Source organism: Sapajus apella, unplaced genomic scaffold (genome assembly GCF_009761245.1).
Source record: "Sapajus apella isolate SASKATOON/1434 unplaced genomic scaffold, GSC_monkey_1.0 scaffold17, whole genome shotgun sequence".
NCBI lineage: Eukaryota > Metazoa > Chordata > Mammalia > Primates > Cebidae > Sapajus > Sapajus apella.
In genome coordinates, this window is record NW_022436957.1 from 11058849 (window position 1) to 11083078 (window position 24230).

General features: G+C 41.7%; 1 protein-coding gene across 3 annotated transcripts in view; it reads right to left on the reverse strand.

The window, feature by feature from the left end:
- Window positions 1-669: 669 nt before the first annotated feature.
- The window catches only part of ASB9 (ankyrin repeat and SOCS box containing 9), a 39996-nt gene continuing 16435 nt past the window's right edge, over window positions 670-24230 (reverse strand). For all 3 annotated transcript variants that reach the window (XM_032285946.1, XM_032285945.1, XM_032285944.1), the window contains 6 exons: window positions 15342-15421; window positions 11702-11809; window positions 9238-9388; window positions 7752-7886; window positions 5758-5949; window positions 670-1628 (listed from right to left, as the gene is read on the reverse strand). In XM_032285946.1, the coding sequence (XP_032141837.1) occupies window positions 1504-1628; window positions 5758-5949; window positions 7752-7886; window positions 9238-9388; window positions 11702-11809; window positions 15342-15421 (791 nt within the window). In that variant the 3' untranslated portion in view covers window positions 670-1503. The remainder of the gene's footprint in view (window positions 1629-5757; window positions 5950-7751; window positions 7887-9237; window positions 9389-11701; window positions 11810-15341; window positions 15422-24230) is intronic.

The following is a 24230-nucleotide window of genomic DNA, read 5'->3' on the forward strand; positions in this document are numbered from 1 at the left end:
AGAATTTCACTCCTGTTGCCCAGACTGGAGTGCAATGGCACAATCTCGGCTCACCGCAACCTCCACCTCCCGGGTCCAAGTGATTCTCCTGCCTCAGCCTCCCAAGTACCTGGGATTACAGGCATGTGCCACCATGCCCAGCTAATTTTTTATTTTTAGTAGAGATGGGGTTTCTCCATGTTGGTCAGGCTGATCTCGAACTCCCAACCTCAAGTGATCTGCCCGCTTCAAACTCCCAAAGTGCTGGGATTACAGGTGTGAGCCACCGCACCTGACCTTAATTTACTTCCTGTAAATAGCCACATGGCTACAACAGGGTTTTTCAACCTGGACACTACAGTATTAACATTCTGGACTGGAAATTTCTTTGTTGTGGGTCTGTCCTGTACATTTTAAGAAGCTTAGCAGCATTCCTGGCCTCTACCCACTAAATGCCTTTAGTATCCCCCTCTCCTCAGTTATGACAACCAAAATGTCTCCAGGTATTGTTGAACATCCCTGGGTGACAAAATTCCCCCATGGAGAACCACTGGACAAGTGGCTACTGCATTAAGCAGTAGGTTCTAGAATATGCTTAATATAGTGTTTTGGTTGAAAAAAAGAACTGACTACTATACTATGTTAGGATGGTAGTGGTTTTGCCGTAAGAACAAGGAAGGTTAAAACCAATTAGACATAAACCAAGAAACATATTTCTTTATTTTTATTGTCATACAGCAGAGATGGAACAAGGATAGTGATGCTGGAAAATCCTGCCTTGATCAAATAATCACTTAAGCTAGTGTTAGAAAACCTGTATTTGAATCTGACTCCTCTATCCTTGCTCTGGGAAACTGGACATACTGATCCAGTTGCTGTGAGGGCTGAATTAGATGATGCAGAAAGTGCTTGGCATGGAGTAAATATTCAAAAGAATAACTGTCATAAGCAGCAAGGTTCTAGAATATGCTTAATACGTATATAGTGTTTTGGTTGAAAAAAAGAATTCACCCCCATACTATGCTAGGACAGTAATGGTTTTGTCTCAAGAACAGGGAAGGTTAAAACCAATTAGATATAAACCAAGAAATATATTTCTTCATTTTGCTTCCCATATAGCAGAGACGGAACAAGGATAGTGATGCTGGAAAATCCTGCCTTGATCAAATAATCACTTAAGCTAATGTCAGAAAACCTGTATTTGAATCTGACTCCTCTATCCTTGCTCTGGGAAACTGGACATACTGACCAGTTGCTGTGAGGGCTGAATTAGATGATGCAGAAAGTGCTTGGCATGGAGTAAATATTTAAAACAACAACTGTTATTTTAAACATTCTCTTCCAAGTGGGAAAAATGTCTTCACACCTTCTAACTAATACAAATGTATGCAGTGCGTTTCTATAACAAATCTAATGGAAAACATCAATCAAACTCTATAAACCCAACTAGATTTTTAAAATTCTAATGGCTACGACACTCAATAATGTTTTCATGTTGTTTGTGAATCCGTTCCCTTGATGCATTTAAAGATGTAGGAGAAACCGTTTCAGATCCTCTGGGAGGATGAGGTTGCTTATCTTATGATGCTGCCGGATTCCAAAGCACTTCCGAATTCTAAGGCGGCATAACTGCATCAAAGATGGGGGCCCTGGAGAAAGATCATAAGACAAGTCACACAGTGGTGTTATTGATCTAAGACTTCTCCTTTGAAAAAAAAAAAAGCATACAAGATATAACATTGTTATAAGGAAATAATATTGAACTACTGAAGACCATTTTCTGGGTTTTCTTTTTTTTTGTAGAAGGCATTTTTAGGCTATGTTCTCTCTTTTCTGGTAGCTAATTGAAATAAGCTTGTGAGATTTTAATTTAGAGCAGACTGAAAGAAATTTAAAGCTTAGTCTCACTAATGGAGGCTTAACTAAGCTAACTTGGGAATTACACAGCTACACAAAAAATCCAATAATCAAAATAAAATTTATGTTTAATGGTGTTCTTAACTCTTACCTTTAAAAATAAGGGCATATTTCTACATGCAAACATTTTTATTTTATAACTTGAGCCATTTAAGGTATTCAAATGTAATGAGCTCAGAGGTGAATCCCAAGAGTATGTTATGTGAAGTCATGTTTGTTTTTATATTCCGTATTCAGAGCTATTCCAATGCTTCAACTCAGGGGTGAAAAGTGAACTACTTAGCACAAACCTTGCTTAGGGAACACCCAACAGTTTACATTTTAGGACAGTGGTTCGCATCTGGGAGAAGGCACAGGGAAGGAAAGGAGGAGGACATCATTTTGCCCCTCAGGGGACATTTGGCAGTGTGTGGAGACATTTTTGGTTGCCAAAACTTGAGGAAGGGTGCAACTGGCATCTAATGCAAGAGGCAAGGGATGTTCCTCAACATCCCGAAGTACACAGGACAGCCCCCAACTGGTCCCAAGTGTCAACAGTGTCAAGGTTGAGAAACCCTGTTATAGGGCAAAAGAATAGCGAATGATTTTCCATGCTCCCCCCTACTTCCTGCATCAAATTTTAATGGGAATCTTCTTTTGGTTATTTTTTAAAAAACAAAACTGTATACCCTCAAGAACTCCATAAACAAATAGCCCTCAATCCATGCTGGATTTCAGACTCACCTGGGGTGGGGGCACATTCAACTAAATGGATGCTGAGTCCCCCCAACTACAGACGTTGCTTCAATTATTGTTGGGTAAAGCCCGAGCATCTGGATTTTCTATAGGCATGTGCCCCAGTCATTTGAGTGTGCAGTCAGGGCTGAGAATACAGCCAAAGGACACTGTGGCCTCCATATTCTATATTCCTATAGCATCACCACCAACTACAGGATCAACTGAGAAACTTATCTCTCAAGGTGATGAAGAACAAGGATTGATGGAACTTGACACATAAACAATCAAAAAAATACTTGAACTATTTTACACCAGGCCCTAACAGAAGGGTCCTGTTGGAGTAAGGCACCGACCAGATTATGCCCAACATACTCAAAGCGTATATTAATAAACAGCTTCCCAGTATTCTCAAGGCATATATTAATGAGCAGCAAAAAGCACACGGTAGGGAAACTGAACCTAATCTAACCTCACTAAAGAACGATGAAAGATGTGACTGATCATCTGTGCTAGATACACTGTCAGGGGCAACCATAGTAGGTACTGATAAAGCGTTACAAATAACAAGATCTCAGAGCAGGCCTGACAGAGAATTAAGAAAAGCGGAGTGTCACAATAAGTACAGTGTATTAATAACTACTGATGCCAACTGAATGCTGCTGACTGCTGACTACAAGTAGGACAATGTCAAACAACTATAGCTTCAAGTCCATAGAAACAGAGCTGAATACAGCTTTGCAGTCACTTGCTGACACCTGCAAACATTCAAGGGGTTTGCTTTACTTAATAATAACACCAGCTAATTGTCTATTTATGAATTGGCATATTCCTTTGGGCCTTGATTTCTTTATCCCCCCCACCCAACAACAATCCTTGATGCTTTAAAGCCAAAGTGCACTGGGTGAGCGGCTAGGGGCTGTGGTCATGCTAGGCTGACAGTCATTTCTAGGTTTTAATTGTGTGCCATGAGCGAACACTGCTTTAGATGCTTATTAAGGGTGAGGTGGTAATATTCTTGAAATATTTTCCCTTTTCCTCAGAAAAAGAGAAAATCTCAGCCTTCCTAACACCCATGCAAAGCCCAATTCAGAACATGGTTGGGTTTTACCAACATTCTCCTGTTGCTGTACCATTGAAAGAGGACAGTAACTGAATGAATTCCCTTCCCCAGGAAACAGAGAAACAGGTAGACTGAAGCAAATGAATTTGCAGGGGCACCCAGAGACAGAAACTGCTGTGAGCAATCCACAGGTCTAGTTTTCTGTACTTGCCTGGCCCCATTTCCTGTGGGTCCAAACCCTCTGAGAGGTGACTGTACCAAATCCCCAAGAGTGACTCATGGAGGCAAAACAACTGGTGATTCTCTCCAGCAGCAAATGACACCTCATAAACTAGTAGAATCATTGGCCCCACTGTCACCGTGCAAAACATGCATTAAAAATTAATTACTGTCTCTGGGAAACAAAGCAGAAGGGAAAAACCAGGGAAGGACATTTGAGAATCCTATGGGGTTACTTGACGGAGGAGGGGACATCTACATCCTACATGAATATATATCCTACATTATGACTGAGGGGTACCTGAGGGACTTCTGCCTCTGTAAATCCCTTTCTCAATTAAAACAATGAAAAATTCTATTTCACAACTATGTTGGTATAAAGGTGATTCCAATCCATGTTGTTCTATTCATTTTTTGTCCTAATTTTTTAAAAATTAAGATATATTGGCCGGGCACAGTGGCTCACACCTATAATCCCAGCACTTCAGGAGGCCGAGGTGGGTGGATCATGAGGTCAGGAGTTCAAGACCAGCCTGGCCAACATGGTGAAACCCTGTCTCTACTGAAAGTACAAAAATTAGCTGGGTGTGGTGGCATGCGCCTGAAGTCCCAGCTACTCCAGAAGCTGAGGCAGGAGAATCACTTGAATCTGGGATGCAAAGGTTACAGTGAGCTGAGATCATGCCATTGCACTCCAGCCTGGCAACGCATTGAGACTGTCTCAAAAAAAAAAAAAAAAAAAAAAAGAAAAGATATATTTATGGGCCTTGTAGACATAAAACTTTGTTAAAACAAGTAATTATTAAAATGCAGATAGAACTGCTCAGTGATTATCCCACTGCTTAACTGAAAGGAGCCTCTAGTGGACTATTCCTTATGCCTGGAGTCAGTCTTTTCTGCCTGACCAGCACTGCTCAGGAGCATCGGCCTGCATATGCCTGCAGGAGCATAGTCCCATACTCCAAGGCAGGGACTTGACTGCAAGTACCCTGGGGCAGTGAGAGGTGAAGGAAAGAGGACTCCTTGGCACACTTTACAGATCTGCCCAAAGCCAACCCTACTTCTTATCATGTGGGGAGAAAAGAACTAGATTGTATGATATCAGAATCCTTCTGGTAGGAAGGCCTGCTTCAAAGTCCCAGAATCCCTAAGACTTTACAGTCCATACTCTGGTAAGAAAGGAAGTACTGAGCTGGTTGCTCACCTGCCTCTAAGACCATGAAGATTACAACAGTGTGACTCCCCACCTTGAGTTGTCTTTGTTCACCAACCCTACCCAGGTCTCAAAGCCCTACTCCCAGACACACCGCTCAACCACAGTATTTCATTGTTTGGGTTGGGAGTGTCATTCCTTACTTATAGAGGTGTGGACTTATTGTTGGTTAACTTATCATAGTAAACGTCTTTGGATTGGTGTGAACCCTAAATTCTCAAAGAGCTGCATTTTAAGCCTAGAAACCAAGCGTCCAGTAGTCTGGCCCATCTGTGGTACAGTAAGATATCCTGGGGCCCCATGCCCCCGAGAGGCCTCTGCTGCCTCATTCTAAAGCATTTTTTAAATACATGTAATACTAAAATTTTAAAATAATACCTTAAATTTTAAAAACCTGGCCTACCCCATATATGGATATTATATCATCCCAACACCTGTATCCAATATGCTAAACAGGAGGATGGTTATTTACTGTACTGTAACCAGTACTGTACCTCATTGAATACTGAATCATCTCAACTTCCACAGATTTGGTGATGGCAGAGAATGATCTTTTTACAGGACTGAAAGTCAGAAATTGCTAAATACCTGCCTCCTACTAAAGCCTGAAGGGGTGTCTACATATTAGGCTTAGATTTTGGCAAAGAAGCACCTTCTCTCTCCAAGAAGACCTGGGCCAAAGGGCTCTCTGGAGGCACCAGCTCCACAGGACGTTTGCCTTCAGCATTCTTGGCCTGGGTGTCTGCTCCAAAATCCATGAGTAGGCAAACCAGCTCTTCACTGACCGTCTTGGCCACTGCATGAAGTGGAGAATCATGACCTTTGCCTTGGTTCACATCTGCACCTAAATAGTCACAAGAACAAAAAAAGGGTCAGCAAGGAGCAGAATCCAACCATCCTCCTTTTAAAGCAATGAGCCCCAAAATTCCCTAAGAAGAGGGGATCCATATTGAGCACAGCAATTCTGGGAAAATGGGAGATGCTTTGATTCCATTTCATAATGTGGGGAAAATCCCATCTAATAATGTTATTGAATGTACAGCATGAGCTATATAGCATATAAAGTTAAAATTTTGCCTTTCGGCACTGTATATAGGCATGATGCATATAAGAAAAACCCCAGTGACAGAAAAGCTGCATATCATTATTAACGGAACCTAAGTATTAGCCAGTAGAGCCTGGGTGTGAGGCTAGATGGTGAAATCCAGCATACAACAAGCAGCCAAACTCACCTGGTGAGTACAGCTGCCACAGGGTGTAAAACCTGGCGCTTGGGTAATTTGGACTTTGTAAAGTAACCAACTCATGGGGATATCCCCTGGATTGGACTGACCAATCCCAAGATCACGGGGAAGGTGGCAAAGTTCTCCCCTTCAGGAGTAAGATACATTTCTAGGACTGTCCCCACCCAATTGCACTCCTACACTCTTAACAAATCCCCACCCCAGCCCAGATGCTGGCTCTCACTGTGACATGTGGGAACATGTGGCTTTGCCTGAGCTGCCATCTGTCTGGTAAAATGAAAATCTATGTGCACTCAACAAATGTTAACTGATCTGGTCTTGTATTGTTCTTAACTTTGTGAGGGATGTCAAACATGGCCCTTTCCAGTCTACAGGCTTAAAATCTACCCAGAATGGTGGAGGGGGTGGTGGCAGGTGGGAGAGAGAATACATCTCTTAATTCATAGCAATGCCTGCCAAATGAATAGGAGGCAATAAGGACTATAACAACATTCATTGGGAAAGGCTTTACTGGAGTCTTAAAGAGTAAATAGGACTCAGATAATTAAAGAGGTGATAAAACGGTGTTGAGAAGTGGGCTGGACAACAGCAGGGAGGTGAAAAGAAATAAGGGAACAAGCCGGGCGCAGTGGCTCAAGCCTGTAATCCCAGCACTTTGGGAGGCCGAGGCGGGTGGATCACGAGGTCAAGAGATCGAGACCATCCTGGTCAACATGGTGAAACCCCGTCTCTACTAAAAATACAAAAAATTAGCTGGGCATGGTGGCACGTGCCTGTAATCCCAGCTACTCAGGAGGCTGAGGCAGGAGAATTGCCTGAACCCAGGAGGCGGAGGTTGCGGTGAGCCGAGATCGCGCCATTGCACTCCAGCCTGGGTAACAAGAGCGAAATTCCATCTCAAAAAAAAAAAAGAAATAAGGGAACATAGGCCTTTTCTAGGAAAACATAGTATTTGCAATGGGCTAAAAGTGGGGCATGTTCAATATCTAAATCAAAGACAACTGGTGAAGGTCCCAAATAGGAATATTCAACACTAATCCAACAACTTTGCAAGTTACGCAGGGCTTAATAATGTGACTGGCCAAATGGAGGGAAACAGAGGAAAGGGAAAAGAAACTAATTATCATTGAGAACCACCTGAGAAGAGGCATCGGCATCATCATCCTCATCATCATCCTCATGACAAGAGAGAGAACTAAAGTTCAAACAGTGTGAAATGATTCCCCAAGGGAACACAGTCAGTATCAACTGCACATCATTATGAATGGAACCTCAGTATTAGCCTGACCTTGTCCAACTCCATTGCCCACACTCATTTCTCTCCTACCACAGTAAGATGTTTAAAATACATTTAACTTACTTTTCATTTTCTTTTCTCATTTTGGTTTGCTTTTTGCTTTACCTGACTCCAGAAGCTTCTTGACACAGGCTATCTGCTGGTTTTCACAAGCCAAATAGAGTGGAGTGCCCAGGTGGCTGATGTTATGGTCAATGTTGACCCCATGAGCTATAAGAGCGTCGACACACTCCGCGTGGCCTGCAGCCCAAAGCAGGAGAAAAACAGTTACAGTACAAGTTCCCTTACCTAGCAAAACAATGGCAACCCCATTTTGCATTAAATTTAGCAGCAGCTTATCCAGGGGACCAAAAGCTGTTTCCTTTACTTAGAATCAGGAGTGATTTTAAACACTGATGTTAGTTAATGCTTTGACCATAGGATGTAATCTGCAACTACGGGTGAAACTAACTCCATTTGAGTTAACTAGCCATGGTAACCCACCGGCAGCCAACCACATTTTTCAATGTTTGTGGCTCTGCAGTTAGTCTAAGTACAGAAACTGAAGTGAGAGTTGGGAAGAGATACAGAGAAACAGGACCTGAAGGTGGACCTGAAGATTAAAGTGTACGGTGTGGGCCACAAGACAGGGAAGGAAACTTGCAACCTCTCCAAAGGCAGGCCCGGGAGAAACAGGCCACAGCAGGTAAAGGGAAGGCTTAGAAGAAGCTGCCAAATCCCACATGAGCAGAGCCCAGTCTGGCAAACTAGGCGAAAGCTGAATCACACTTCCTTGGTCCAGAATGTCGTATTTTCGACATTGCTTCTCCACGTTTCTCTTGCTACATTTTAGTTCTAGGTATTGCAGCAAATACAATGAGTTAGTATGTTCTCAGTAAATGAATATCAATGCTTTGGGAGATCATTATAAGTGAGTTGATCCAGTCAAATGCAAAGCCATTCTGTGAAAGTCACTGGAGAAATAGCAAGCCCTCTGGCAAGGTATGGTTATCATGATGATGATAAATATTGGAGAAAATAAAAACTTTTGATGATTTTATGAGCTAAGAATATCAGAAAAATTATGGCTTTAATGACAAAACATAATTTCAAAACTTGAAAGTTTATTTCATTTGGCAAACTTTAGTGTCACTGAGACAATATTCTTTAAGGCCCTAAAATAGAAGAATATAATTTGTTTTATGAAATAACCTGATTTCTATAAGGTCACGGGTATGAGAATGTATTCCACAAATATTGATGGATAGTCTACTCTACTCCAAGCCCTGTTCCAGTAATATAGCAGTGAAAAACATTCGCAATGCTTTAAAAGGGAGGTGCTCAAGGTTACTGTGCACCAGAAGCAGCTGGAGGGCTTATTAAACAAAATCCAGATGGCTGAGCCCCATCCCCACAGTTACTGATTCAGTGGGGCTGGAATGGGGCTCAAGAATCTGCATTTGCAGGCCAGGTCATGCTGATGCTTCCAGTCCCAGGACCCCACTTTGAGAACTATTGCTCTAAAATATACCTCCTCCTCTTCTTTCTTTCTTTCTGCAGTAAGATGTCCTTTGAAGGAGTGAGTGGAAAAGAAAATTCTCAACAGATTTACCTCTCTTAGCTGCTTCATGGATGGGGGATGCCAGATCACTCGCAGGTTGAAGGTTGGCTCCATGCTGCAGGAGCAAATTCACACAATCCCAGCTGCCACTGACACAAGCATTAAAGAGTGGAGTGTGCCAGTCTGTTGTCACGCCATTCACCTGGAAAAAGAAGCTCCAGGATGAAGACAGGAAGGGGGATGTTTTGGGATGAAATACATGGTCTACCACTCTGAAGATATTTAACTTCTCTGAGCCTTAAATTTCTCAGCTATAAAAGGGAGAAAGAAAGTACCAAATTCCACAAGGTTTTTGTGAAAAATGGATTTAGGGAGTGACTATATAAAGCATCAAAAATGTTACTCAGGCCAGAGGCAGTCGCTCACGCCTGTGATCCCAACACTTTGGGAGGCCGAGGTGGGCAAATCACCTGAGGTCGGGAGTTTGAGACCAGCCTGACCAATATGGAGAAACCCCGTCTCTACTAAAAATACAAAAAATTAGCCAGGCACAGTAGGGGGGCGCCTGTAATCCCAGCAGCTTGGGAGGCTAAGGCAGGAGAATCACTTGAACCCGGGAAGTGGAGACTGCGGTGAGCCCAGATCTTGCCATTGCACTCCAGCCTGAGCAACAAGAGCAAAACTCCATCTCAAAAAAAAAAAAAAACGTTACTCAATGTTCAATCTCCTCCACGTCCTCCCTAGGAACATGAACTTTGAAACTAGTTTATAAACTAATCCCTACTTTAAACTTCTTTCCTAGACCCATCCCACACCAATTCAATTTCTTAAGGGGGGCAAAAAGATTACTCTTGCTGCTGTGAGGAAATTGTTAAAATTGTTAACTGTAATTCTTAAAGTATAATTTAGAAAGCTTTAAAAAACTTGACTGTCATACAAATATAGAATTAACACATACATAGCAAAGATTTTATTCAACTCATTCATTAATGAGGGAACCAGTAAGATGGTAAGGCTGGCTCAAATAAAAATTTATATAGTCAATGGATGGCTGAAATATATTTGCTAATAGATACAAAACTCAGCTGGGCATGGTAGCTTACACTTGTAATCCCAGCACTTTGGGAGGCCAAGGTGGGCGGATCACCTGAAGTCAGAAGTTCAAGACGAGCCTGGGTAACATGGGGAAACCCCAGCTCTACTAAAAATATAAAAATGAGCCAAGTGTGTTGGCACACGCCTGTAATCCCAGCTACTCGGGAGGCTGAGGCAGGAGAACTCCTTGAACTCAGGAAGCAGAGGTTTCAGGGAGCTGACATCGTGCTACTATACTCCAGCCTGGGCAAAAGAGAGAGACTACATCTCAAAAATAAAAAAAAAATAAAATAAAATAAATAAAATAAAATAAACTGGTTAACGTCCTATAGGGCCATAAAACTATAATCTTTGAGGCTATCATTTCTAATGTTGGAAATCAGATGGAAGTTAATGTCTAACTTCACAGCATTTGGGCTATAATTAAATAGTGAATAGAAAAGCCAAATGCAGATGCATTCTTGTACATCATTAAATGATTATTTGGTGAATCTTTTAATCAATGATATTGTGAAGACAATGAATTCATTCTCACACTCTACTACTTCAAAGCAGGGCCAGGACTAGAGTGAGCCACAAAAGATGCCCAGGGTAAAAAAATTAAGGACATGTTCATTTCTGGAGTCACATAAAGGACCCTGAGAATGAGCACCTCTTTCAAGTTTGCACCCTACCTGTCTCTTGCTTCACCTTGGCACTTTCCTTGTTTCTAAGTTTTGAATGTTTTCTTAACCCAAATATAAATCTGGCAATGCACTCAGCTCTGGCTCTTTACTGATCTCAGGACAAAGCCCATTCTTGTTTTGGCATGGACAAGGTTGCTTATATTCTGAACACTCTCACCTACTCTACTCTCCTGCCGTAAGGAATGACTTCAAGATACAAAAATTGCTCACTATCATTTCTGGGACTTTGCATTGGCTATTGCCAGAAGATAGTAAGCCCATAATTTCCCCAACCCACCATTCAGTTGCCTAACACCCAACAGGTCCTCTTTTGCTGCTGTTGCAATCCCTGCTATCATGTGAAGTCCAGGTTGCCAGCCACAGGATGAATGACTACATAGAGATTTTCTGTCTTCTCAGACATCCTAGTCATCCCAGGCAAATGTGTGCTTTCCACAATATTTTCTTCCCTTCTGACCATAACAATGAAGACAGAAGTCTAACAACTATTTATTAGTAGCGTCTGATAAAGAAAATGATGCAGACTGTAAGCATGACTTTCTAGCTAAAAATTTAGTATTTCATCCATCTATCACTAAAGCAAACAAACAAGCCTGATGAACATAATTTTCTTGAAAAACAACTGTCTTCATATTTCAAATCAGTCTAATCAAAAGTGCTAGAAGTAGTTACTCAGAAGGGATATAGTCATTTTTCATTTTTGGTTTCTAAGATGTTATTTCACTTGCCCTTACCTGTGCTCCATGCTGTAATAAAATGTTTGCACAAGAGGGATGACCTCCGAGACAGGCTTCATGGAGTGGAGAAACATGATCTGCTGTGACAATATTCACAAGCCACCCCTGAAGGAGGAAAAATAGTCAGAGTAAGGGGTGCAAAGAAACAGTGCTCTGGGGCTGTTTTTCAGCCACCATTCCAGTAGGATGACAAAGCTGACCTGGCTCAAAGTCAGATGGTACACTAAGGTGTTTATATTGACTTTAAAAAAAAAACAACTGCCACACTACCAGTGGGACTGTAATATGGTATGGCCACTCAGGAAAACAGTTTGACAGTATATGTCAGAGTTGACAATGCATATGCCTATGACTCAGCACTTTGACTCTTAGGAATATATACATCTAGATAAATATACAAGAATATTCACAACCACTTTGGTAGTAATAGTCAAAAACTGCAAACAAACCAAATGCCCATCAACAAGGGACTGATTTAATAAACTCTGGCATAAACTTTCAGCGGAAAGATTACATTAAACAAATTATAATGTCAAGCACTAAAGGGTGATGCTTGCAAAAATGATGTTGAGCAAAAGCAGCAAAATCCCGAATCATACATACTGAATGATTACATCAACTTAAAGTTCAAACTAGGCAAAATTAACCCATATTGTTTCAGAAGACATAATATGTAAAGCAAAACCATAATGAAGACAAGGAAATCAGGATAATGGTTACTCCTGTGAAAGAGGGACAGGATTGTGTTCTAGAAAGCACAACAAGGGGGGGAATGGGTGGCTCTTCAGAAGTGCCAGCAATGTGCTATTTTTCCATTTCCTGACCTGGGGGGGCAGTCACATGGCAATATTCTCATCATCACCACTTTTTGTTCAACTGCACACATGTGTTTAAGTTCTTTTATGTTTGTTTATGATATTTCTCAATTTTTTAAAAGTCAGCATGGCTCAAATTGCTAAGTTTTAACAAGCAATTATCAAATTTTAACATATTCAGTCGTGACTCTATCTTGTGGGACACTGAAAAGGAAATTTTAAAACTGCAAGGGAAAAGAAATATACTGCATGTACCTTTTATGAAGCCTAAATGTACTTTAGGAAATTACAATGTACCTATTAACTAATATAATTGCTCTTTAAACATCAGTATTTAGTATCAAACAGGATTTAATAATGTTTATAATAAAAATAGTTTTGCCCAATTTTTTCTCCTTTGCCTGACATTTAGTTTTTTTCTTAGAATTCCTAGCTCTGTTACAGTTTTGACAAGGAGGTCAGCAAATGACAGCCCAAGAGTCAAATCTAGCCTGCAACCTGTTTCTGTATAGCACAGCAGCTAAGAATGGTTTTTACATTTTTAATGGTTTAAAAGAAATCAAAGGAATATTTTGTGACACATGAAAATTTTATGAAATTCAAATTTCAGCATCCATAAGCAAAGTTTTATCAGAACACAGCCATGCCCATTCATTTACATATCGTCTACAACTGCTTTTCTGCTACAGCAGCAGAGTTAGGTAGTTCCAACAGAGACTGCATGGTTCACAAAGTCTAAAATATTTACTATCTGGTCCTTTACAGAAAAAAATTTGCCAACTCTTGTTTTGATCAAAGGAAAGAATATGTCATTTCTTACTTTACTATTCAGACCTAAGACTTAAATGTCCAATTGGCAGGAGAAAATACCTTATTTTTTGACAGTCATCACACTTATAGAAAGTAGCTTCATCAATGCCACAAGAGAGATATGATTGGCACATGAAGCAAAAATCATGCTTGTGTATCAGACACAACTGAGGGGAAGACAGGCCAAGGTACAAAACTTTGGCAAAAGGCAACCATAAAAATAACCAATAGGAAAATGTGCATTCTCCTCCAGGCACGACTGCCATTTTAGAACCAGCATTTAGACCAGGTGCGGTGGCTCATGCCTATAATCCCAGCACCTTGGGAGGCAAAGACTGGTGGATCACCCGAGGTCAGCAGTTTGAGACCAGCCTGACCAACATGGTGAAACCTTGTCTCTACTAAAAACACAACATTAGCTGGGCATGGTGGCCTGTAACTATAGTCATAGCTACTCGGGAGACTGAGGCAGGAGAATTGCTTGAACCCGGGAGGCAGAGGTTGCAGTGAGCCAAGATCACACCACTGCGCTCCAGACTGGGCAACGAGCAAAACACCATCTCAAAATAATAATAATAATAGTAAAACCAACATTTAGGTGTTTATACATAAACCCAGGTAAATTAAATGCAAAAACACAGTTACTTGTAATACAAAACAAAAAGTTTTTACCACATATTCATATTACAGAGGTTCCTGAAAAGTCATGAATTCATTTATAGTTCATCAAGTTACAGTTCTACCTTAAATGAACTGTGATTTGTCTAAATTATTAACAAGTCTGAGTCAGAGTCATATAATATCATAAGATAATTAACCCAGTACTTCACAGTGTCTAGTCCACAGTCAGTTCTTAGTTTAAAAAAAAAAAAAAAGACTGAATGGCTTAAATTTAATATTTCTATTATCAGTTGTCAACTACTCTTAGTTGACAAAATGTACTTCCCTTGATCCTTGACTTTGGATGTGGTCATGTGACTTGACCAATGGGATGCTGGCAGATGTGACATGAACAGATTGGAAGTATTCTTGCATGGTTGGGCTTGCTCTGCTGTGCTCCAGCCTTTTGCCAAGAGAAAGGAATTCCTCAGGTGGCCAGTGGTCCAAGAAGGATGAGAGAGGTGTGCAGCAGGGCCACACCCAACCCACATCTGGGAGCCAAGCCCAGCCAACCCCAGCCTAGGTTAGCTGACACAAACACTCATCAGCAAGAAATAATGGTTACCTTATGATGTCACTGAGTTTCGGGGTGGTTTGCTATTGAGTTCTGGGTGGACTTAGGTAGGTATTAGAATACTCATTTTATGAAGGCAGAAACTGGGATTCAAAAAATACACCTTACACAAATAATGTGATAGAACTTGGAAGATATGGTTCTGGCTAATGTTTCATCAACATATAAATACTGAATGTAAATGAGTATCTGTCCAATTTAACAAGTGATATATAAAAGCTGCAGTGATCATTTTTTGTGCTATCTAAATAGGGTACATTTCTAATTTTATCTGAGAAGTAGCCTAACTTCTTTTAGCTAGAATTAGTGTTAAAATCTATTTATAACAGACTGCTGCTACCAAAAATGGCTTGATAGTGGCTTAGGATAGTATGAAATTTTTCTTTAGAAACTAGTTTCTTGTAGGAGGATTTCTTACCATGGATAGGTCTATGAACTTGGATTTTTTTAAAAGCACATTTATTCTCACTAAGCTCTATCTAAAATTTAGCATGTCCTTTAGTTCAGAATGTAGGCAACAAACCACAGTAGTAATAGTATTATGTAGGGTTATCTCCAATAGAAATTACAGATATTTTCTATTGTATTACAATTGTTGTAGACATCTAAAACATCTCAAAATATATATTCATCCTATTTAGAAATTGTGGTAATTAACTAGAATCACCACTAGATCTTCTATTTAATGAATTAATTTAAAAGTCCCTATGTTATTATGTCACACACTTGTTTTAATATTTTGATAGGTTTCCTCTGTATCGTATTTTCAAAAAGCTACCTGGCTGATGAGTTTCCTCAGAGTCAGCTGACGTCCGTGAATTGCAGCTTCATGCACAGGAGACCAATCAGACACAAAATCTGTATGGAAAGGAAGGAACGGGTTATATCCTGCTAACGCACTTAGAGGCTTATCCTTGACCATCAGTAAGAGTCTAACAGGCCCTGGATGGAGACATTGGATTCACTCAACCAAAATTTCAATCAGAAATTCAGCATTTCTCCTCTTTATTGGTATTTCTGTGCACAGTTTTACTTGAAATGTCTGGATAGCTTGGTAAAGAACTACAGCCAGGGCTCAAACTAAGGACAAAAGACGTGGATTGGTATGACAGATTACTGTATTTCTATTTACATAGCAGCTTCAAAGGCAAATGGCCCATTTACTTAAGTGAGAGCTTCACTAATTTACCAGCATTAGTGTGTTAAGCTGTGGTGGCCAGTCTAGTTTCCTGCATGAAATACTGTACAGACTTTGGCATCTCAGCAAACAGTGTCCTGTATTAATAGTAGTAATCATGTAATTACATACACCATTAGGTTTGGAATCAAATCCAAACAGAATCATATCTATTTACAGATTGTCTCCTGTCCTAATATTAAGCACAAATCAGTGTTGAGTCTCACCTTGAAACAGCAACATTATTTACCCCCAAAGGCAGCATGCCAATGTGGTTAAAGAAAGCTCTTGGCTGGGCGTGGTGGCTCACGCCTGCAATCCCAGCACTTTGGGAGGCCAAGGCAGGTGGATCACGAGGTCAAGAGATCGAGACCAGCCTGGCCAACATGGTGAAACCCCGTCTCTACTAAAAATAAAAAAATTAGCTGGGTGTGGTGGTGTGTGTCTGTAGTCCCAGCTACTCGGGAGGCTGAGGCAGGAGGATTGCTTGAACCCAGGAGGAGGAGACTGCAGTGAGCTGAGATCAGGCCACTGCACTCCAGCCTGGTGACAGAGCAAGACTCTGTATCAAAAAAAAAAAAAAAAAAAAGAAAAAAAAAAAAGAAAGAAAGAAAGCTCTTAATTCAGACCCACCTCACCTTTTCTGAGCTGTGGATCCCAGGAAAGGCCTGCACCTCAGTTTCCTTCTCTAAAAAGTTACAGGTTGAACATCTCTAATATTTAATATACAGGCTGAACATCCTTAATCCAAAACTCCCAAACTCAAAATGCTCCAAAACCGAAAGCTTGAGGGCTAACATGATACCATAAGTGGAAAATTCCACACCTGACCTGTGATAGGTTGCAGCCAAAACTTTGTTTCATGCACAAACTTCTTTAAAATGTTATATAAAATTACCTTCAGGTTATATGTGTAAGATGTATATGAAACATAAATGAATTTCATGTTTAGACTTGAGTACCATCCACAAGATAAGTCATTATGTATATGCAAATATTCCAACATCTGAAAAAACTGGAAACATTTCTGGTCTCAAGAATTTCAGATAAGGAGTACTCAACCTGTATTTATCATGGATCAATACATACTAGCTACTACTATTATCCTGCTCTAACACTAAACAGAGAGTCTTGATTACACCTCATAATCATTGCTATTTAAAAGAGCAAATTTACACCAGCCATGGTGGCTCACACCTGCAATCCCAGCACTTTGGGAGGCCATGGCGGGTGGATCACCTGAGGTCAGGAGTTCAAGACTAGCCTGGGCAACATGGTGAAACACCATCTCTACTAAAAATGTAAAAATTAGCTGGGTGTGGTGGCTCACGCCTGTAATCCCAGCTACTCGGGAGTCTGCGGCAGGAGAATTGCCTGAACCTGGGAGGCACAGGTTGCAGTAAGCTGAGATCATGCCACTGCATTCCAGCCTGGGCGACACAATGAGACTCTGTCTCAAAATAAATAAATAAAACAGCAAATTTATTCTACTATCACATAGAAGGAAAACAAATTCTTAGGAAAGAAGCCTGAAAACCCAATCCCAACCCATTTAATGAAATGGTTTCCTCTCGCTTTATAACTGAATATGAATGTAACTGAAGTGAGGCATAGATCTGATTTTTTTCTCATCTCAAGCTTCATCTGATTTCCAGTCGAAACATGAGGAAGGCATGCCTGAACCTGCTTCAGTTCCAGCTCCGCCCTCTTCAGCAAACACTCTCCATACAAACAAGGTAGAATGGTCTGATGCCAGTTATGCCTTGCAGGAAAGCTAATAGCTCCTAAAAGCTGAGAAGACCTGGAGAAGGAGGGGAGTTACTATCTGTACCTTGCAAACTGAAAGTCTATAAAGAATCCTTTGTACTTAACACATGTTGGCTTAACACTTTGTACTTAATACCTGAGGCCTGTCTGCCACCTGAAGCCATCAATGCCCTGGAAAATCTGTATTAGTAAGCAAATTACCATTCTTCCAGATGGATTCATTAAGCATTTAGTCCATAAGAAGAAGACAAATGAGCTCGTCTACATACTGCCTATCCAATGCTTTCCTTCTGGGGTCACTAAGGTGCTTAAGGCAAGGTATCTCTTAAATGAAATGGCTTTTCCCACAGTCAAAACCTTAGGCTTAATACTCACTGTCCTCACAGCATCCTCTGAGGTTCCTAAATATTTCTGGAATAATACTGCTGATTCTAGGGCTTGGAGGCTAAAATCCGGACTGCAGATATGGAAAGATTGATCTCCAAATTAGAACTAAAAGGACAACTAATTCCACCCTGTTGGTGCTGATAGTGCCAAATACCATTCACACAAAATCTTGAATGAGAACAAAGAGCCACAAATTGAGAAAGGTTTTGAAAATCAATTTTCAATAGATTTGCAAATGTATCCTGATGGATCACCATATGTATGATGATTAATCCACTTTTTTTCCAAGTGCTCAGCTGCTAAAAAATACAGCTGCCATATTCCCTAACCTTTCTAAGCTGGGTGCAGTGGCTCACGCCTGTAATACCAGCACTTTGGGAGGCCGAGGGGGGCGGATCACCTGAGGTCAGGAGTTCAAGCCCAGCCTGACGAACATGGAGAAACCCTGATTCTACTAAAAATACAAAATGAGCCAGGCGTGGTGGCTCATGACTGTAATCTCAGCTACCCAGGAGGCTGAGGCAGGAGGATCGCTTCAACCTGGGAGGTGGAGGTTACGGTGAGCTGAGATCACACCATTGCACTCCAGCCTGGGCAACAAGAGAGAAACTCCGTCCCCAAAAAAAAAAGAAGAAAAAAAAAGAAAGAAAGATAGAAAGAAAAAGACAAATGCCACATTCCCCAACCTTTCTTAAAGCTCTCTAAGATTATTAGTGTCGACAGCCTCAACAGTCCAGGCAGGTAAATTGGGTCCTAATTTATAACTCTTCAGCTTTCATAAAGATGATTTATTTATATTATCAAGTGTAGCCACAAATGATCTTACTTCCTACTTATTCATCATGGGACCATTACTCTATTTGGGGCAAATAAAAATGTACTTCTCCAAGAGAATAACAAAGGCTACCTGAGTTTGCACCTTTGCAGAAGGTAGTGTTTACAGAGCAGGGACAGCTTGTGTCTTTGAAAAGTACAGAGTGTTGTCCTGGTACACATAGTGAGGGGCTGACAATGTGAATATCTGTATCTAGCTAGCTAGCAAGCAGCTGTATTGAGATATAATTCACATACCATACAATACACCCATTTAATGTGTACAATTCAGCAGTTTTCAGGATATTCAGAGCTATGCAACCAACACCACAATCCATTTTAGAACATTTTTATCACCCCAAAAAGAAACTCTGTACCCATTAGCAGTCACTCCACAATCCTACTTCACCCAGACCCTGGCAACCATTGATCTCCTTTCTGTCTCTATGGATTTGCCTACTCTGGACATTTCATATAAATGAAACCATCCATGTTGTAGCATGCATCAGTACTTCATTCCTTTTTTTGGCCAAATAATTCCATTGTATGGATAAGCCACATTTTATTCATTGATTCACTCATCTGTTAATGGAAATTTGTGTCATTTCCACTTCTTGGCTGTTATTAATAATGCTGCTATAAACATTCATGTACAAGTTTTTGAGCAGATTTATGTTTTCAATTCTCCTGAATATATGCCTAAAAGAATTGCTGTATGACACGTAACACAGTGTCTATTTTGAGACTAGTTTCTAAAGTGGCTGTACTACTTTATATTCCCATCAGCAGTATATGAGGCTTCCCCTTCTAACTTAAAGCCATTTCACTCCAGGGTTTCTTAAGCCTGCCACGGTATGCCTACACTCCTGCTCAGAAGAAAAATGTGAGTCCTTGTAAAACCAAAATCCATCTCAAATTTATACAAGGTCTTTGACCTCAGCAGGTCTCAGAACACTGAGTGATTATGTGAACATTTACAAGAGTGACAATGGGTAATTTAACATTTTTCTGTGTGTGTGTGTGTGTGTGTGTGTGTGTGTGTGTGTGATTGTTTTTGAGACAGAATCTTGCTCTGTCACCCACGCTGGAGTACAGTGGGACAATCTTGGCTCACTGCAACCTCTGCCTCCCGAGTTCAAGTGATTCTCCCGCCTCAGCCTCTCAAGTAGCTGGGACTAAAGGTGTATGCCACCACACCCAGCTAATTTTTGTAATTTTAGTACAGACAGGGTTTCACCATGTTGACCAGGCTGGTTTCGAACTCCTGACCTCAAGTGACATGTGTACCTCATCCTCTCAAAGCACTGGGATTATAGGTGTAAGCCACTGTGGCTGGCCTAGTTTATCATTTTTCTAACATCCAGAGAGCATATGTTCTGTGTGTACATGTGTATATATTAGCAAACACCATAATTTGCAACATGGATTAGTCCACACGCTCTCTTACTCTGGAAAACACCGAAGAGATACTTGAGTGAGACATGTCTCTTTAGGGATCCAAATGAGGGTCTGTCTAGTGGACCTGGGAAATGCTGCTTTCTTCATGGTTTTCCAGAGCCCATACCCCAAGCAGGCAATGAGCTGTAGGCTCAACCATGCCCAGTTAAACCCAAAAGCAGTTACCCTTGCTTTCCTGCTAACTGGCAGCTGGAAAGAGCAGAAAACAAGCAGGAAAGGGGACCTCTCTTCCTGTCAGAACATGAACAATGCTCTTAGTAGGAGACTATCTAATTCATGAAGGGGAGCCTCAAAGTCACGACATGCTTTTCCATTGACCCCACCAAAGTCTTTCATGCTCTAGGGTCATTAACTGTATGCAATACATTATCCAAGTCCTTGGCATATATTAAGGGCTCTTTCCCAAGACTTGTTCAGCCATGGTCTACTGATTTGAACATGTCAAATGAGGTCACTGGCGTTGCCGGTGACATGATCTGGTACTGTGGCTCATGGGTAAAATGGGGCAGGGAGCTCTTGTAATGAAACCACTTCACAAGTCCTCCAAGCAGTGCCATTAAACTTATCTTTCTTTTAAATTGTACCCTCATCAAACCTGGAGCACATTAGGGAGGATGCTATTTCATTTTTATTGTAATTTGTGGAACAGTTTTTTCATTTCCACTATTTCAGAAGAGATTTCTGATGCACTAAATGGTACATCCTGAAAATAGCTATTACTGAGATTCTGAGAACCCAAGTGAATGCTGGGCAGTAGCATAAATCTACTCATCCTGAGAAACGTTTTGCAAAGTCAAGGAGAGAAAACATAAGTTGGGCAGCTGAGGGGACAGGAGTATTTGCCTTCAGTCTTCAGGACATGATAAGGGTGGATTCAGTGGCATGAACCTACACTGGAAACAATCTGGGTGCTGTGTTCACGATTACTGTGGACCCTGGTTTGATCCCAGGACAAACAGAAAAGAGGAGAAAAAGAAACAGGCTTACACTCAGAAACAAACAGAAAGGCCCACTGAGGCAACTCTTGGGCAAATCAGGCCTGTCCACTGCAGTTCTTTCTCCAGTTTCATTATCCAGGCTCTCCTCTCCTCTTTCTTCTCTCTCTCCTCTCTCCTGTCTCCCTCTCTCCTCTCTCTCTTCTGTCTCTCAATGTAAGGCTGCCTTCTCCAAAGGGACCTCACATTACCACCCATTCTGTCTCAACAGGCAGTTTTTCCCCAGAAAACTCACCCCTGCTGAGGTGCCCCAATATCTAAAAACTCACCATAAGACAATAAAATTGTTTCCTTTCTTTTTTTTTTTTTTTTTTGCGTTTTTTTGAGACAGAGTCTCCCTCTGTCGCCCAGGCTGGAGTGCAATGACACGATCTCGGCGCACTGCAACCTCTGCCTCCAGGGTTCAAGCGATTCTCCCACCTCAGCCTCCCAAGTAGCTGGGACTACAGGCGCCTGCACCATGCCTGGCTAATTTTTTGAATTTTTAGTAGAAATAGGGTTTCACCATGTTAGCCAGGATGATCTCGATCTCCTGACCTCATGATCTGCCCGCCTCAGCCTCCTAAAGTGCCGGGATTACAGGCGTGAGCCACCGCACCCGGCCTGTTTCAATACCTGTTCTAGCTCATCTTCTGTTTAAATGTGAATACTCTCTATAGGGTGAGCTCAATTTTACAAGGAAAGAAATATCTCTACAGATGTCAATCTTCAGGAAAAACCCCCAAAAATAGACACGAATACTGGGAACGGTGGTTACCTGCTTGGTGGAATTATGGGTGAATAGTTTATCCTTCAATGTATTTTCCTAAGTTTCTATGAGTAGGTGTAAATTAGTTTCCTAGGGGTACCAGAACAAAACACCATAAACTGGGTGGCTTCAAACAACAGAAATTAGGGCCAGGTGCGGTGCCTCACACCTGTAATCCCAGCACTTTGGGAGGCTGAAGTGGGTGGATCTCCTGAGGTCAGGAGTTTGAGACCAACCTGGCCAACATGGGGAAACCCTGTCTCTACTAAAAATACAAAAATTAGCCAGGCATGGTGGCATGTGCCTGTAATCCCAGCTATTTGGAAGGCTGAAGCAGGAGAATGACTTGAACCCAGGAGGTGGAGGTTGCAGTGAGCTGAGATCACGCCATTGCACTCCAGCCTGGGCAACAAGAATGAAACTGTCTCAAATTTAAAAAACCAAAACAGCAACAACAAAAATAAAAAACAAAATTTGTTGTCACAGAGTCCTAGAGGTTAGAAATTGGATAGAAGTCTGAAATCAAGGTGTGGACAGGGCCATACTCTAGGGGAAAAGCCTTCCTTGTCTCTTCTAGCTTGTGGCAGTGGCCCTAAGTGCTTGATGTCCCTTGGCTTCTAAATGCCTCACTCCTATCTCTGCCTCTGTTGTCACACAGCATTCTCCATGTGTCTCCTCTCCTTTTTTTTGAGATGGAGTCACGCTCTGTCACCAGGCTGGAGTGCAGTGGTGCAATCTCAGCTCACTGCAACCTCCACTTTCCGGGTTCAAGCATTCTCCTGCCTCAGCCTCCCGTAGCTGGGACTACAGGTGCCTGCCACCACGCCCAGTTTATTTTTTGTATTTTTAGTAGAAATGGGGTTTCACCCTGTAGGCCAGGATGGTCTCAATCTCCTGACCTCATAATCTGCCTGCCTCAGCCTCCCAAAGTGCTGGGATTATAGGCGTGAGCCACTGCGCTCAACCCTCCTCTCCTTTTCTTACAGGGACTCTGGGTCATGTTGGATTAAGGTCCATCCTACCCTGGTTATGACCTCGTCTTAACTAATAAGGCCACATTCTGAGGCACAGAGGGTTAGGAATTCCATATATCTTTTCAGGGGACACAAATCAACTGATAACAAGCAACTTTCAGGAAAAAAGAAAAAGACATTTTTCCCTGCTCCTTGGACAGAAGAGTCTAACATTAAACAAATTTCTCTACAGTTAGTTGCCCATCTTCATAGCCTTTCCTCCCTCCCTCCAGGGAAGCAGGCAGAAAAGCGCCTGCAGGTGGAGGTGGGAGCAGCAAAGTTGCCCAAGATGATCCACACCTGGGCCATATTTTCCCTCTAACTTGGCCTTGTGCGAAGGGATATGCTTCACCTGAGCTGAGTTTCTTGGCACAGCTATTTGAAAACAGTATTCTGAGTGTTCCGCATTCCACACTTCACCAAGGTTAAGACCTCAGAAGCATAAACAAAAGCAACCAACCACAACTGAGGTTTTACCCAAGGGGCAGGACTGATGCAAGGCAGACATTGTCCACTTGGGTAGGGAGAGGGAGAAAGTCTAGGAGAGCTTCACGGGGACAATGGCTCAGCTAAGTGTAGGTGAGCAGCAATTTGACAGTCAGATTCAAAACAGGAGGTAAGAGAGCAGAAGTATCCAGGCACCTACCCTTGTGACATCTACTTCTTTGAAAACTTCTCTTCCCTTAGTACCTGCATAATTACAACAACCAGAATGTCTTCCTGCTGCTCCGTCCAACTAACTGGTCCTACTTCATCAACTGGAGGCCTGCCCCAGGGTTTCATCCTTGGTTGGCTCTTGGCTCTTGGCCAGCAATTTCTCCCTTCCTTAGGTTTCAACCACAGCCCCTCTGTAGAACATTCTGAGGTCTCTGGCTTCCAACCTGTGATCGTTCCTAAGTCTCCGTTCCATGTCATCATACTGTGCACTGGGCATCATTGTCGGCACCGTCATGTCCAAATTAGAACTCTATATCCTCCCCCTCCTCACCCTGCATGCAAGCCAGCTTCCTTTCCACCTTCCCTCTTATCTAGCTTATCTGACATTAATTTGGGCTTAAGAACTTTATAACTTTGCCTGCCTTCTCTCCGTTAGTTCCAATATTTAATCAAGCAGCATACCTTCATTTCTCTTTCCTTTGAAATCATCAATTACCCTTTCTCTATCATTTCCAAAGTTCAAATGTACTTTGCATGCTTGGATTAGTGCAGAGGTTCTCAAAGTATGGCCGCTGATGAGTACCATCCACGTCACCTGGGAGTTAGTTATGAATGCAGATTCCTAGGCCCCCACCCCAGACCTACCACTTCA